Source organism: Manduca sexta, chromosome 19 (assembly GCF_014839805.1).
Source record: "Manduca sexta isolate Smith_Timp_Sample1 chromosome 19, JHU_Msex_v1.0, whole genome shotgun sequence".
Lineage (NCBI taxonomy): Eukaryota > Metazoa > Arthropoda > Insecta > Lepidoptera > Sphingidae > Manduca > Manduca sexta.
In genome coordinates, this window is record NC_051133.1 from 10,365,545 (window position 1) to 10,380,421 (window position 14,877).

The 14,877-nt window shown below is 35.8% G+C and overlaps 2 protein-coding genes across 4 annotated transcripts in view; one reads left to right on the plus strand and one right to left on the minus strand.

Annotated features, from left to right (window-relative positions):
- The window catches only part of LOC115440820 (monocarboxylate transporter 7), a 35,322-nt gene extending 27,774 nt beyond the window's left edge, over positions 1 to 7,548 (plus strand). For both annotated transcript variants that reach the window (XM_030165294.2, XM_030165295.2), the window contains exons 4-9: positions 1,978 to 2,066; positions 2,360 to 2,475; positions 2,918 to 3,103; positions 3,204 to 4,250; positions 4,336 to 4,461; positions 5,361 to 7,548. In XM_030165294.2, coding sequence (XP_030021154.1) covers positions 1,978 to 2,066; positions 2,360 to 2,475; positions 2,918 to 3,103; positions 3,204 to 4,250; positions 4,336 to 4,461; positions 5,361 to 5,512 — 1,716 coding nt within the window. In that variant the 3' untranslated portion in view covers positions 5,513 to 7,548. The remainder of the gene's footprint in view (positions 1 to 1,977; positions 2,067 to 2,359; positions 2,476 to 2,917; positions 3,104 to 3,203; positions 4,251 to 4,335; positions 4,462 to 5,360) is intronic.
- Positions 7,549 to 9,001: 1,453 nt separating this feature from the next.
- LOC115440852 lies at positions 9,002 to 14,437 on the minus strand. 2 transcript variants are annotated; one of them, XM_030165344.2, is made up of 5 exons: positions 14,234 to 14,437; positions 13,945 to 14,029; positions 13,101 to 13,266; positions 12,526 to 12,619; positions 9,002 to 9,108 (listed from the first exon to the last, which is right to left on the minus strand). In XM_030165344.2, exons 2-5 carry the CDS (start codon positions 14,017 to 14,019, stop codon positions 9,051 to 9,053), a joined length of 393 nt encoding a protein of 130 aa, XP_030021204.1. In that variant the 5' UTR covers positions 14,020 to 14,029; positions 14,234 to 14,437; the 3' UTR covers positions 9,002 to 9,050. The 2 variants fall into 2 exon arrangements, with proteins under 2 accessions (XP_030021204.1, XP_030021205.1); XM_030165345.2 differs by having other exon boundaries at positions 14,178 to 14,237.
- Between the last annotated feature and the right edge of the window lie 440 nt (positions 14,438 to 14,877).

Consider the following 14,877-nt stretch of genomic DNA (forward strand, 5'->3'; position numbering starts at 1 on the left):
TATGTTTACCATATTATTTTAGCCATACAAGATTATTTTAACAAATAACCCTTTGTATAAGAAGCATCGGAATTCAAAGTCAATGTGCGGTTCCGTTAGTCAAACATACCGAATGGCACGACGGAGGCATGGTCTATGCATCGTGGTTAAGTAAATAGGACCACACATAATAATGTTGTAGGTATTAACAAGGTCTGGACTTAGGACCTATGCTCGGGACTATGACCTCCCATAGCGAAATCATTAGTATGTTTTATATTTAGCAAAGGAAATTCAAAGATTTTTTATAATAACAGACGGAACTTATTCTCAATTTAAACTACATAATATGCAACGTTATTGCATAAGATTTCCTCACAATTATTATAAACAATATAAGTATTTTAAGTTACACTTATAAAATCTGAGTACATCTCTGGTAGGTACTGGTTAATGAGACGTGTCTAGACATTGCGAACCGTTACGGTACATGTGTTTTACTGTGTAGTTAACAAGTTTTATACTATTTGCCGATGGTACAGTTAGTTATTCCGGACATGCTCTAAAATTATATTTTAATTTTGGCTTCCATTTGAGTTGTCTATATTTATTATATAGCGTCTCTTCTCGGACGCGCCTCATGATGTCCTAAATAAGTACAATTCGTCTCCATTTTAAATCCCTGGTGCCATATATTAATATATTTTTCTTAGCGGGTCTCTAGACTCTAAAAAAACATCTTGCTCAACAAACTTTTAGACTCTACATTGCTTAAAATTTCTTGGATAATAAATCCTATTATTTTCATATATTACTATTTTGTAAGCACGTGATTTATTTTACCCACGATATGGCATATAAGGTCTCCCTGTATTCTTTTCATCAGCTTTATACTCTCAGTGTCAGTTGTTACTTCTTCGCCGTTGAAATAAAAACTACACCACTGTTTATTAACTTCAGACCCGCCAATTTAAATTGCGCATGAATACGCTTCGATTAGGTAATCAAATCGTTTACTATTTACTAGTAGCTGACACTTTGCTGTATTAACAATTCAAATTGTTTCTATTTTCATTGCAGCATTTCCTTCTGTGGTAACAACAGTGTTACCTAATTATGTATTCTCTCTCCGCGTTTGTTGTCCTTCGAAACCCAAGCACCGTACGTCTGATTTTCAAATTTAAATATCTCTAGCAAGTTGCATGAACCTGTCAGTGTCACTTATCTGTCATTGGTTTTCAAGGCCACTGAGTCACACGAGAGTATCGCCGGAAATTCGGCTCTGGGAAGTAGCGAATTACTTCCACGTACTAGAAGCACGTACGGTCAATTCAGCAAAGTGACTTTACATTGAGTGTTGTTAAATTAACGGCATAAATAAGATCCGTCAATGGCCTTAAATGTATAACAAATCATAAGACCTTAACGAACGCGAGAACGAAGGTTTAAGAGTGCTGCGCTACCATTACTCTCATAGTATAGACTTTTAATGAAAGTAAGGGTCTGAAACGGTATTGCAGGCGATAAATTAAAAGAAGTGTTTTTTTAAATTGAAAAATAATGTAAAATATACACGTGCGTTAATTGGAATTGATATTTTTGCCTGTTATAATGCTCGCCCCTTATCACAGTATTAAAGAAAACAAGCTTTGCGAAAAATTGTTACCATGGATACAAGGTGTGTGTTTATTTTACGTACCAATTAAAAAATGTGATAGGTGTAAAGAAACTGATTCATGCAGAGAGAAATTAGACTCGAAAACGGCGTCGAAAATATTTTTTGTTTTAGTGTGCCAAGTTTTTCACAACTATGAAAATCGTGCCAAGGAGTTCAAGGTCAAATAGTGGATGTGGCGTTTAAAATTTTGCTGTAATGTAGATTCCGATGCTGTCATTAACATCTAAATTGCATAAGAAAATAAGTCGGCGGCTAAAAAATAACCTTTGTTAATATTTTTTGTATTAAACAGTCTGTAATTTATGTTTCCATTGTTGCAGATTAGCGAAGGGCAAGTGGCACCGGTCAACTCTCTGCTAGCCGGGTTTTATCTCCTGGCGGGACCATTCGTCTCTGCTTTGGCTAATAAGTACGAAATTTGAATATATATAGTACACTTAAAATTATAAAAAATGTAAGCGTTTGTTTTCACTATATAAATAAGGTATATTTGGAAAATAAATATCAGAATTTTCATTGCTATATCAACCGTTATGTTGATTTCATTTAAAATAGCCTTCGTAATTTACTCAAATCAATTAGCCTTTTGTTGTTATTTTAATGTATATTTACAGTGTTGCCTAATAAAATATCAAATTATTATCAATCAGTTTTACCGTATTTACTGCAGACTTGTTTTAAACCCTAAATTACTTTTTGCAGGTACGGTTTCCGAATGGTTACAATTATTGGAAGTTTGATATCGAGTGCTGCTTTCGCCATCTCTTACTATGCTACGAACGTTGAATTTCTTTATCTGGTGTACGGCATCGGTGGAGGTAAGTTATACACAGTACTTACTATAATGCAAATATTCCTTGTATCTAATTCGATATTGAATTGCAAAACTTCGTCTCGCAGCGTTTTCAACAATGTTACAGTTATTGCGAGCCGATTTCGTAACCTTTCTTTAGCGCAATATTATGATGAACCCTAGTTTTATGTTTATGTTACGTCTTTTACATTTTTTTGTTTTATTTTCACTAGAGATTTAAATTGCAAGGTTAAATAATAACTTCATCGCGATTATATTGTCTTTATATGCAAAACTATCACATGCAATATAACAATGAATACGAGCTTATATTTAATTAACTTCGCACAACAAGCAAGGTTTACTACTTTTGCAACTAGTATGAACAAACAAAATAACAAACTATGTCATCACGACACACGCTTTTATGATAAAATATTCAATATGTTTATTGTTGTTGTTCTCAGGTATCGGTTTATGTATGATATACATGCCTGCTGTATTGACAGTGGGATTCTATTTTGAGAAATGGCGGGCACTAGCCACTGGTCTGGCGCTATGCGGTTCTGGTGTCGGTACATTCCTGATGGCCCCTCTTACCAGCAAACTGGTCGAAGGTCTCGGTTGGAGGCTTACAGTCATTGTCCATGCAGGTAAATATATGATTTCTAATCTGACGTTTTACCAATTAAAAACACTAAATATTAATATTCCATTACTTACAATCTTACTTAACTTTTATTTCTTTTTCAGGCTTACTTCTTCTTTGCATCATTTTTGGTGCTTTGTTCAGACCTATCAAACCAGTACGAGTGACCCTTGCCGATCAAAATGAGGAAGACGACACCGCTCGGCGACACGAGGAAGCGGTCGAAAAACTAAACTCGATGCTTAAATTACACAGCAAACTTGATTCCGGAATATGCATGCCTTCCAACTTCACCAACAAAGTCAGCCCCCACACTTGGATGGGAGTCGCAAACAACACGCGCTACCCAACAGCTGAAGAAGTGTTCCGCGGTAGTAACTCCCATCTGAGCAACAGTCACCTTGGAAGGCGATCGTCTGCTAATGCTGGAACGTTAAAGAATACGCTTGGTAATAAACCTATGTTCATTGATACGGCCGTCGCGGAAAAAGATGAGCAAGAGGATTCCAACAGTAACATTGATAACACTGAGCCATTGATTGGTACTGCTGTGAAAGTAATTCCTACGCAACACCACCACCATCACCACCATCACCGTCGATCTCACGCCGACTTAGTAGCAAGGCCCATGTACAGAGACGATATATTTTTTGGTGCCAGTCTAACTAGATTACCGCAGTACACTTCGCGTACGTCGCTCGGATATCACTTGGCTGTCACGCATGTACCTACTAAAGAGGACGCTCAGGAGGAAACATCTGGCAAATGCCGTTTCTGTCCTGAAGCTGTTAGAAGGACACTGGCCACTATGTTGGACGTCAGTCTTTTCCGATCTCCGACCTTTGTTATCCTCGCTTTAAGTGGATTTTTCACGATGTTGGGATTCTTTGTGCCTTACATGTATGTGAGTAAAAGAGCTGAGGCGAATAACATGGATGCCAATTTAACTGGTTGGTTGGTATCGGCAATTGGAGTCTCAAATATCATCGGTCGTGTGATGTGCGGACTCGTTTCATCTATGCCAAAAATGTCTCCGCTGTGGCTGAATAATATTGCTCTCTCTGCTGGAGGTATTGCTACGATGATGAGTGGACTTTGCTACGATACTGTCTTCCAATATGCATACTGCGCGGTCTTCGGTCTTGCTGTTGGTAAGTTTAATCTAAAAACATGACAATTATTCTATAAATTAAATTAGCAACATACAATTATTAAACTGTATGTATGATTTTTTAGCATGCTTCGCATCTCTTCGCTCAATTTTGGTTGTGGAGTATCTCGGTCTGGAGCAATTAACCAACAGTTTTGGACTGTTCTTGCTGTTCCAAGGATTAGGGGCCTTGTTGGGAGCACCTATTGCTGGTAAGTCCAAGAATATACTTGCAAACAACTTAAATCTAGTCTTATTGTAATATTTATATAAGATCCCCTAAAGCACGTGTAATTATTAAAAAAGAAACCATACGATAACATCAACAGTGGCCTCGGTAGGTAGGTATCTTAATTACAGAACATTTTCCAATGATTACGTTTTATTTTCAATTTAATGTCGTGCAATAATGCGGTTCAGTAATTTATTAAGCGATAACTGATGTAACTTTTACAGCGCGTTACCTAATGACTGGCGCTCGGCTATTTCTGCACTTAGCTGCTAGATTATCGGCGCAATGCCAAATTCCTACCTTCGTGTTTGCCCGCATAGTTATTGAACAATGACCTAGTGTAACGTACACTGCAGTAATATAAAACATTACATTATTGAGAATGTCAATAAAATTATGGAACTTGGTTACCAATTCATCATTGCAGCTCTCATACAGAAGACTAGCACGACCTTGGCACATTGTACAGCCAATAAAATTGCAGAAGGCGCACACATAAAACTAGATCTTGAATGATTGTCTGCCAAGATAACAAAGTAGTAAAAATAGTAAAGAGTTATAGCGTCCGCTTGTATAGAGATCTAATATACATAATAGAACACGTCACGGTGATTCATTCCCGTTTCGGGACCAGTCGTGTATCTAGTTACTTTAGAAGCTGCCGTGCCTGTTACGATTTACATTTAGGAGTGGGATTTCTTCGCTTCGATGACAATGTTTATGAATTATTCTGAAGGTTTTTCAAGCTCGATGTGGTTTAATTTTTTTTAAATGTATTACTTAATTATTTATTTATAACTCATAAGTCGTAGCGGCAGATTGTTACAAAAATTGTCTTAACCATACAATTTATAAATTATTTGACTTTTATTCTTTCAGGCATGCTCTACGATCGCACTAAGAGCTACGACATATCGTTCTACGTGTCTGGTGGTTTCCTTCTGTTCTCTGCCGTGATGTGCTACCCAGTGGACAGGATCAGCCGGTGGGAAAAATCTCGCAACAAATTGAATTCATCTCCCAAAGTTTGAACACTAAGATGAAATTATAATAAACATGGTAACACAATGTTTGTGCGCCGGTGCTAAAATGTGAAGTGCCTAAACTGAAGTCGAATGTACTAAAGAATGAACAAGCGTCTAAAACTTATGCCGGGTGCGAAAATGATAATAATATAATTGGCATTCGTTTTATATACCTATTAGTACATGTAAGTTTATTAAGTCTACGTGTTAAGATCAATGGGAAATATCGTTTGTACTAACAAAAGGATTTTACATATAAATTGACCAACTTTCATCCAATTAACCTAGCTACTCTTTTATTCATGAATGACTGACATACGTAAATTGGTTATTTTTATACAGATTTCTAGAATCTCGTTTATGAATATGAGAGTTAAATAAGCCACTGTCCTTTTCAGTACGTACATATAAGTAACATATTTATATAATGTGTTGTCTAATTGGAATTACTGTGTATATTTTACTCACTACCCGTACCTCGAATATGAAATTATAATAAAATTAGAGAGACATTCCCAACAGTGTATCATTGACAAAACTGCGAGGGATGTAGCTTTAGCAAAGGATCAGTTAAGTCAGTTATATGCATTTAAATATAGGTTTAGAAGTTAAAAAGTACAAAGACTCGAATAATAAAAGTAAGATTAGCAGTTTTGTCGAAATTAGTAGCCCGAGATGATCTGAAGCCAAAATGTACTTTAATATTTAGATTAGATAACATGTTTGTGCCTAACTTTATACTTAAAAGTGGTGCATAACTTAAGACTAAAATTTTATTATAAGGTAATTATAGCATATCAGCGTGCGAAACGAGTGTTTTTTACAATATACACTTTTGGAGAAATTGTAACTAAATGTATGTGCCTTACTTGTACGAAGTGATACTTATTTACTTAGAATTAGGGTTTGTAATCTTATTAATATTTGTTATTAATTAAGGTTCGTTGAGTTATAGTTCCGAATACGCATTGTAATTTATTTACAATGTCTTAATTATGTAGTTCTTGTATTTATCGTATAATATTTGTGTTTAGATAGGTATAGGTCTATATAACTGTGGCTGTGGTCAATTAGATTATTTTGAGATATGTTAAATAAGAAATCATAGTTACGTTTACATTACAAAGACTTTTGCTTATTTTACATCACAAACACCTATATCAACTTATAGGCCTTAGTCATTTTTTTCACCGAGTGAAAATTTGATATAAAATTATTTCCATTTAATTTAACCAGCTATATACGGATACGAGTAACCTCTATTTTATGTGATATGTTGCAATTGGTACACATTTCTTTTCATTTTTAATTTCACAAACCCATTAACAACTTATACATTAAAATTAAATCTTCTCTAATGCTCCTTATTTCCTAACTTTTTAATGTATATTGTGCATTATTTACAAGATCTGATTTAACATTCTGGTCAAACATGTACCTACCTACCTACGTTTAATGTCATCTGTATATAAATGGAAGTTTTTTTGTCGGTAGATCTGTTGATATAGATATTTCGTAATTGGAATTATGTTTAAGTGGGAGTTAGAATATTATTTTTAAAGTTGATATCATAGAATTCGTGAGCATACATGTGATCAATATTAACTAAAAATATTAAACTACGCATTTTGCGTATCTATTTATTTATTTTGCATTACAGATCAGTGACTATGATTTTTTGTATATTAGTGACATGTCGATGCCACAGTGCCATAATGGAATGTTGAACGCATACGATTGTTTGTCTTGCCGTTTAACTCGAATATTGTCAGATACAAAGAGCTTTTTCACACAATAGAAACCACTGCCATTAACTTATTAAATGAGTGATTTCACGCTTAATGTTTGTATCCTTAACCATCAAAATGCTAATTATTCAGGCATTGGATGAAAAAGAATTTGCGTAATAAGTGAATTTATGTATTTAACATACCTACTTTAAGACAATCGAAAATATTTACGGTGAATCAGTGTGAGCATTGAACACTTTTGTTCCTTATAGCAGCAAAATTTGTATGAAATAAATACTTTTGTTGACTATTCCTTTATTTTTTATTTGTTAAAACAAATCATACGCCAAATGAATAAAGCTAAATGTGAACAGAAAACTCGTCTCAAGAAACACTTCGAACAATTATTATTATGCAAGGGAGTCATGAGCCCTCCTTGTTGGATCTTCTGGTGACAGCATATCCCGACGGATTGACAATTGTCCGTTTTCCTACTGAGGCAATAAAAAATTAAATACTTAAGGTGCGTTCGGCTAATTTCGAACGGTTTGTCGGTGTGTTGCGAGGAGTCTCGAAAATATTTTTTTCTCAAATTATTGAAGCGACACCGGCATTTTATACATGAAACTGGTTATTATTAATGCTACTTTATGTGATAATTTAATCATCTTCCAATTCTCTTTGTGTAACCTTAAAAATAGGTGATACCTGTATGGAAATTTAAAACCCTTAGAAAAGATCGGACGTTCGCGGGGTCAGTCCGGACTTCGTTCTATTAACGCTTCTAAAGCTAGTATGATAAGATTCACAAAATCAAATAAAAGTCCCAATCAGTGTTCAGAAGAGCAAAATCCACCTTTTTTGTTTTACTGCACACAGCACGGTAGGTATATAGGGCGGTCCAAAAAGACACAGCGTCGGTGCCTATGTAGCTTAAACTAAAAATTAATTATAGTTTTGTGGTATTTTCTCGTTATACGATTTTACCCAAACGCACCTTACCGAAAAAAGAACCTGTTTCTAAAGTAAGTATTACTTAATTCAGTAGTGCCTGTCGACTAGAAGGCTAACGGGCACATAAGCAACAAGTGTGTATTTTCGAAACGCAAAACTAATTAAAAATGTTATTCCCCGACCTGTGAATTAAACTAAAACAAAGGGCTTTATAATAATAGGTACGCAAAAATCAGAATAATAAAGGTCACAGTTCAATAACAGCGCCATCTGTTGAAACTGAATTGAAAATATATAACGCGCTATAATAATGAAGTAACAGCCTATATTTGGGCATTAGGCTGGAACTACACTCTACAAGACCGCAGTTCTGTCGTAGTAGGTCGACCAACGCGCCGAGGTCCATAACCCGTTAGCAGGATGCCCCCAACATGGTCACTTAATTTTTCGAAGGTTGCGACCGCATAAAGCGCTGAACCAAAAATCTGGTGTTTGTATAAATAACCAGACCTTTGTCACGCTAACGTGTCAGGTTAAAAAAAGTCTGGGGCGCCCTAGCTAGTTTCCAAGAAATGGAATGGAATGGGTTTGTATGACACCATTTATTTGCGGATTTAATCCTTGCGAAGAACTAAATATCAGGCAGATAGCCGATCGCGAAAACTAAAGAAAGTGTAATAAATTCAGAATATACTGCACGCCTTGTGCACTGGAGGTATTCGTGTTCTTAGGGCAATGTATTCTTATTGACAATAATAACTATAATTAATATAGGAATAAAATATCAAGTGTGCTCTAAAAAAAAACACTATTTGGTGCAAAAAGATGTTATATTTGCATGTTATTTACAAAGAATAAATCTACGAGTTGGAGTTGGGTCCACGGCGGCGGCCGAAGGTCTGTACAACATTCACGAATCTGAAAATGAATAAAATCACATATTATGTTTGCTCTATTTAAACAATATAGTTTTGTCGTCCTTATATATGACTAAGAACATTTTGAATTCCTCATATAAATATTAAAAGAACAGAAAAACAAAAATACATCATATCTACCATATTCAGTGGTTCCATTTTACAATCAAGAGACTAGTCTACTGGAAATCATTAAGCTAGGAACAATAAGGAACTTATTGGAAAAGTACATTGTAGAACCATAGCCATTCATTTATGTATTTGATTCAGTCTGCTTTTGTATTTTTGTTCATAAAATACAAAACAAAAAGAAACATCACACCATTATCCTCGAAAGGGTAGGCAGAAGTGCCACCACTATACCCTCTTTTTTCCATGTTTTCTATAATCTAACAGGGAAGTCACCTATCGCTATATTCAATACAACTTCTAGATTCCCAACTAATACTAGAAAAACCCCATATGACTGTCCCACCTTGGATTTGAATCTTGGGCCTCTAAGTGGTGTTGTACTGCATAATACAACTATACCATCCAGGCAGTATATAAATTAATAATACCTATAACCTAAAAATATTTGACAAGACCTACTAGGTTTATAGTAGGGGTCGCAATACCGGACCATTTTTCAAAACCGGTATTTTCGGTATTGACCTAAAATAAATTCCGGTATTCCGGTATTTTCGGTATTTCCGGTATTTGAGGAAACATTAGAAAAATAGGAAATATACATTTAAGTTAGTAATTAAATGTCAAATTTTAATGACAGCCTAAGCTGTAATGGTTAGGTAACCACCAATAACCACTAATGGTTAGGTAAAAGAGATTATTTTCGTAAGCCAACGTTCATGCCGTTCTGATTTCTGAGAGCTGGCTCAAACCTCACCTTCCTTCTACCCTTTACCCCCTCCCTGGTTTCATTTTGATTAGAAATGATCGAATTGACAGGAGAGGGGGCGGAGTCGCTATATATTTACGTAGCGACCTGAAATATAAAACTGTAATATCTTCCTCTGCTTCTTATTCTGCTTATGCGAAATTTCTGTTTCTTTAGGTGTAATTTACTGTCCCCCATCTCTTGATTACTTCTCCAGTCTGGAAACAGTTCTGGAATCTATAAGATCAGAATATGCTCATCACATCATCACGGGTGGATCATCATGGATCTCGTAAACTCCTTATTGTCCTTGATTCTGCTAAACTGCATGTCCTACCACTGCAAGCCACCCACCATTATATGGATGGTCACGACACTTGGCTTGACATTATCCTCTCCTCTGCTCCTTTCCCTGTTTTCTCCCACGGTCAATTTCCCGCTCCTGGCTTCACTCACTATGATCTCATCTACATATCTTACGCCCTAAAACCTCCCAAGTTCCCCTCTAAGATATTGCACTTGCGTAGTTTTGGTCGCATTGATGCGGATAAGCTGAAAGGAGATGCTGCTAACTTTAACTGGGATCACCTATTGGCAGCCACCTCTGTTGACGATACAGTCTCAATTTTTAACCGCGCTATCACTGCACTCTTTGATACCCAGGCCCCTTTAAAGAAAATTAAATTAAAACGTCCTCCTGCACCATGGATTACACATGGAGTTAGGATGGCGATGAGACGAAGGGATCGGGCTTTTCGCCAGCACAGAAGGGATCGTTCGGAGGAGAACTGGTGCCTTTTTAAGGCTGCAAGGAATCGGTGTAACCAGATGGTACGTAATGCTAAACGCCGACATATTCTCAGTAATATTTCTTCTTACTCGCCAGCCAGTATCTGGAGATTCCTCGGAACTCTGGGTATTGGCAAAGTTAAAAACATTGATGTCCACGGTGTGACTATTGGTCTGGATGACATTAATCAACATTTCACATCTGTTACCATGATTGATCACCAAACTAGGCGTCGTACCATGGATTTCTTAGCGGGTCTATCCAGGCCTAACATTAATACTTTTCATTTTTCTTCTGTGCCGTTGGGTGAAATTAGAAAAGTCACACTGTCCATTAAATCCAATGCTACTGGCTGTGACAACATCAGTCATCGCATGATAATCTCTATCCTGGACCAACTTCTACCAATCAAGTCCCATATCATTAACGCCTCCCTCAGCAATGGTATCTTTCCGTCTTTGTGGTGGAGAGCTATTGCTATCCCTCTTCCTAAAATCCCTAACCCATCACTTGCTAAGCATTTCCGTCCCATATCCATTCTCCTTTTCTGTTGAAAGTGCTCGAGGCCTGTGCTCGCAAGCAACTGTCTGAGCATGTGCACCGAAACAACCTACTGTGCCCACTCCAGTCTGGCTTCAGGCCTGGCCATAGTAATATTACTGCACTCCTCAAAGTGACTGGCGATATTAGGGCGGGCATGGAGGATTCCAATGTCACTGTTTTGGCTTTGGTTGATTTTTCCAACGCCTTCAATACAGTCAGTCACAACATTCTTCTTACAAACCTCTCCCACCTTATGATCTCGCCCACGGTACAGTTGGTGCGCCTAGACGATTCTTCGTCTAGCTGGCGTGATATAGACTGTGGCGTCCCTCAAGGCGGCATAATCTCCCCATTATTGTTCTCTATCTTCATAAACCTCTTAACACAAAATCTTCAATGTGCGTACCATCTGTGTGCTGATGACTTGCAAATTTATTCTCAGGAGCAAGTCGATTGTGTGTCCGCAGCTGTAGATAGGGTAAATAAGGACAATTTCGGCCTTTCGGTAAACCCCGCGAAATACCAGGCCATTATTGTAGGCAGCTCAAGGCTTTTAAACAGGTTGTATTTAACATCAATTCCCCCTGTTATGTTTCTCAGCTTTGTTTATCTGACACCTTGCTGTTTGTTCAGCTTTGATAATCTAACAGCCAACTAGATTCAAGATATATCACAATATTAGCCAATCACAGCGGCCCTACGTCTACGCACTGCGAAGGCTGCCATGCCGTCAGCACTAAGAAACAGACTTGTTATCACAGCAATGCTCCGTCCTTAGATAAATAACGTGTATGAATAATGAGGATAGACTTTAAAGAACAAAAAATATTTCTTATAAGTTCTATTAAAATAACAATTAACAGTTAACACTACTATGCTTAGAACAAAACAAAAGTAGCAATATAGCCATAAACCATGTATTTTGCTCGTTCTTTATAGAATATACGCCTATACGAATGAATGAAATTGCAAGCAGCTTAAATTTTTGCGATTTAAAACTCGAAAAATTAATAATTTTACACACATTTGTACTGAATTTTATAAAAATAAAATACCGAAAATACCGAAAATCCCGGTATTTGTAAAATCAATACCGGTATTTTAAAGTTCTTAATTTGGTCCGGTATTCCGGTATTTTCGAAATCCGGGATACCGGTTTGCGACCCCTAGTTTATAGAGAAGAAAAGAAAAATAGAATAAATAATTACCTCCTGTTGTATTGGATCCTACGCTTGGCACGGCCAGTCTTCTTCTTCTTTTTCTGCTGTTTCTCTACCTTGGGTGTCTGTCCCTTGACCTTACCTATAATTTTAGATTAGAATTAAAACCTATGATGTTACCTTTTGGGTCTTATATTAGCATGAAAATTATTATTGTAATTAAATGTAAATTGTTTACAATTGCAGTCGGAACTCCAAACATCATAAAAATAGCTGAAGATGAGTCTATCAACTTTAAGTTGAAGTGCATAGTGTAATGCAATTTGGCATTTTGACTACTATGGTTCATATTTTTAATAAGCCATAAATGCAAGAGGCCACAAATGGGAGGCCGCACAATGATAAATGATTATATATTATGTGAATTTCAGTGATATATTTATGTAATCAAAGTTCCATGTAGTAGGATGTAAAACAAAATTTGATGATTACTTTAATCAGATTGCATGTACATAGGTACAGTTATAATTTATAAGGTCATTCTATTGTAATATTATAAAGCATAAGTCAGTGCATAGTGCTTCTATGGTAAAACCACTCAACTAATGAATTGTACAACTTACCAGCACGAGCCAAAGAACCGTGCACTTTACCACCAAGCAGGGGTATTGTGAGGTCCAGCTCAGCAGAGGAGAGTTCTGACACAAGGCAGGAGTCGTCCAATGGAGCACCACATAGCGACAGGGTCAGATCCTCACCTTCAATGTTAGCAAGAGAGCGGATGCGCTCCTAAAATCAGAAAAAATAATGATGAATGTTGCCTTTATTGAAATTTTTAACAACTGTATTCACAGGAATGAGATCTGTATTATAAAATCAAAGTACAAACTGGGTGTTCTTGACATCCTGTTCCTAAATGAAATCACATACTCATTACTTTTGTAAATACCATTTAAAAAATTAAGTTTATTTAGTTTAGTGGAATATTATATAGGTGTATACATAGCAAAATTTAGATGAATTGATTGTATAGAATAGCTCTTATTATTTCCATTCATACACTTATAAACACTGTTAGAGAAAAAGCAGTCATAACCTACAAAGACTACCTACTGTTAATGATAATATTCTTTGTTGCATAGTAATATCTGTAAGATATTATGAAAATTAATATGTTTCATGTCAAAATTATTTTGTCCCTACGTTAATAAATGAGTCCTCATAAAAATTTTCAGTAACGTAGCATTTCTTATTCAGTAAACATTTTTAATGATAATAAAAAGTAATGAAACATTTTGTGTACCATTGCACGAACATTACCATGCAAACACTTGAATATTTCAACGTGATTAGTGGAAAATTTATACTTAGTTATGTATGTAGTACTACAGATAAGGGCTTCAGCATCATTTTGCATACCGAGTGGTCACATTGCAATGTTTTGTTAAGACAAATTTTGGACCTTACCTTGATCTGGCCAATGGAATCTTGTCCATCTACGTCTAAGACGTGCGTCGACTGTCCTCTGATGTGCAGCTGCATTTTGTATGTCCTGAAAGATAAAACATAATTTCAACAGCGTGGTCGGAAACACGACATCACATTTGACTAGAGTTTACAATACAAATTAATGATTTTCATGGATAATAACTAGGTAAATATTAGCAATATAACTTAATCACAATAAATATTCACTTTACCACTGAAATTATATAAAAAAAATATAGTTTTACTGCAGTTTTACACAATTACTAACCTTATCAGGCAAGTCTGACAAGCGAAAGAAACAAAGATGTTGGACGGAAACGGAAAACAAATTTATAATAGTAGAACCACATGATTATTTTTAATGAAAGCATTCACGTTACGACGGACGCACGGACCATCAGCCGTATTATAATTTATGTCGTAAAGGGTCCGCTTTTTTAAATGGGGAGCTAGTTCTTTATTTCGAACAAATTCCAACCAACATCAAAATTATTGGATAATAAAATGGCAAAAATATGCAGCTTAGAATCAGAATAATTTTGGATACCCTCCAATTATAAGAAAAAAAAGGAAAGAAATAAGTAGAAAAGTAACTCATAAAAAAAACTTGATGTGAAATATATAAGTGTTATAAAATTACAAAAATTATAAAATTGGAAGTTTAATTAAATGGATTATTTCAGTACCCTCGTTTTTATGAGTTCTATTTTGCCGAATGTAAATACGTTTTTGTATATTATGTCCTTTAAGGCGATACCTCAAGGTCCATTTTCATACATTTTGTTTCACCTTTAATCTGGGTAACTAAACAAGTATTGGCAAGTAAAGAATTTAAATTCACGTCTAGTTAGTGATTAGTTCTCGCAGTTGAAAGAAAAACGTAAAAATAATTAATAATCATGGATATTTCGG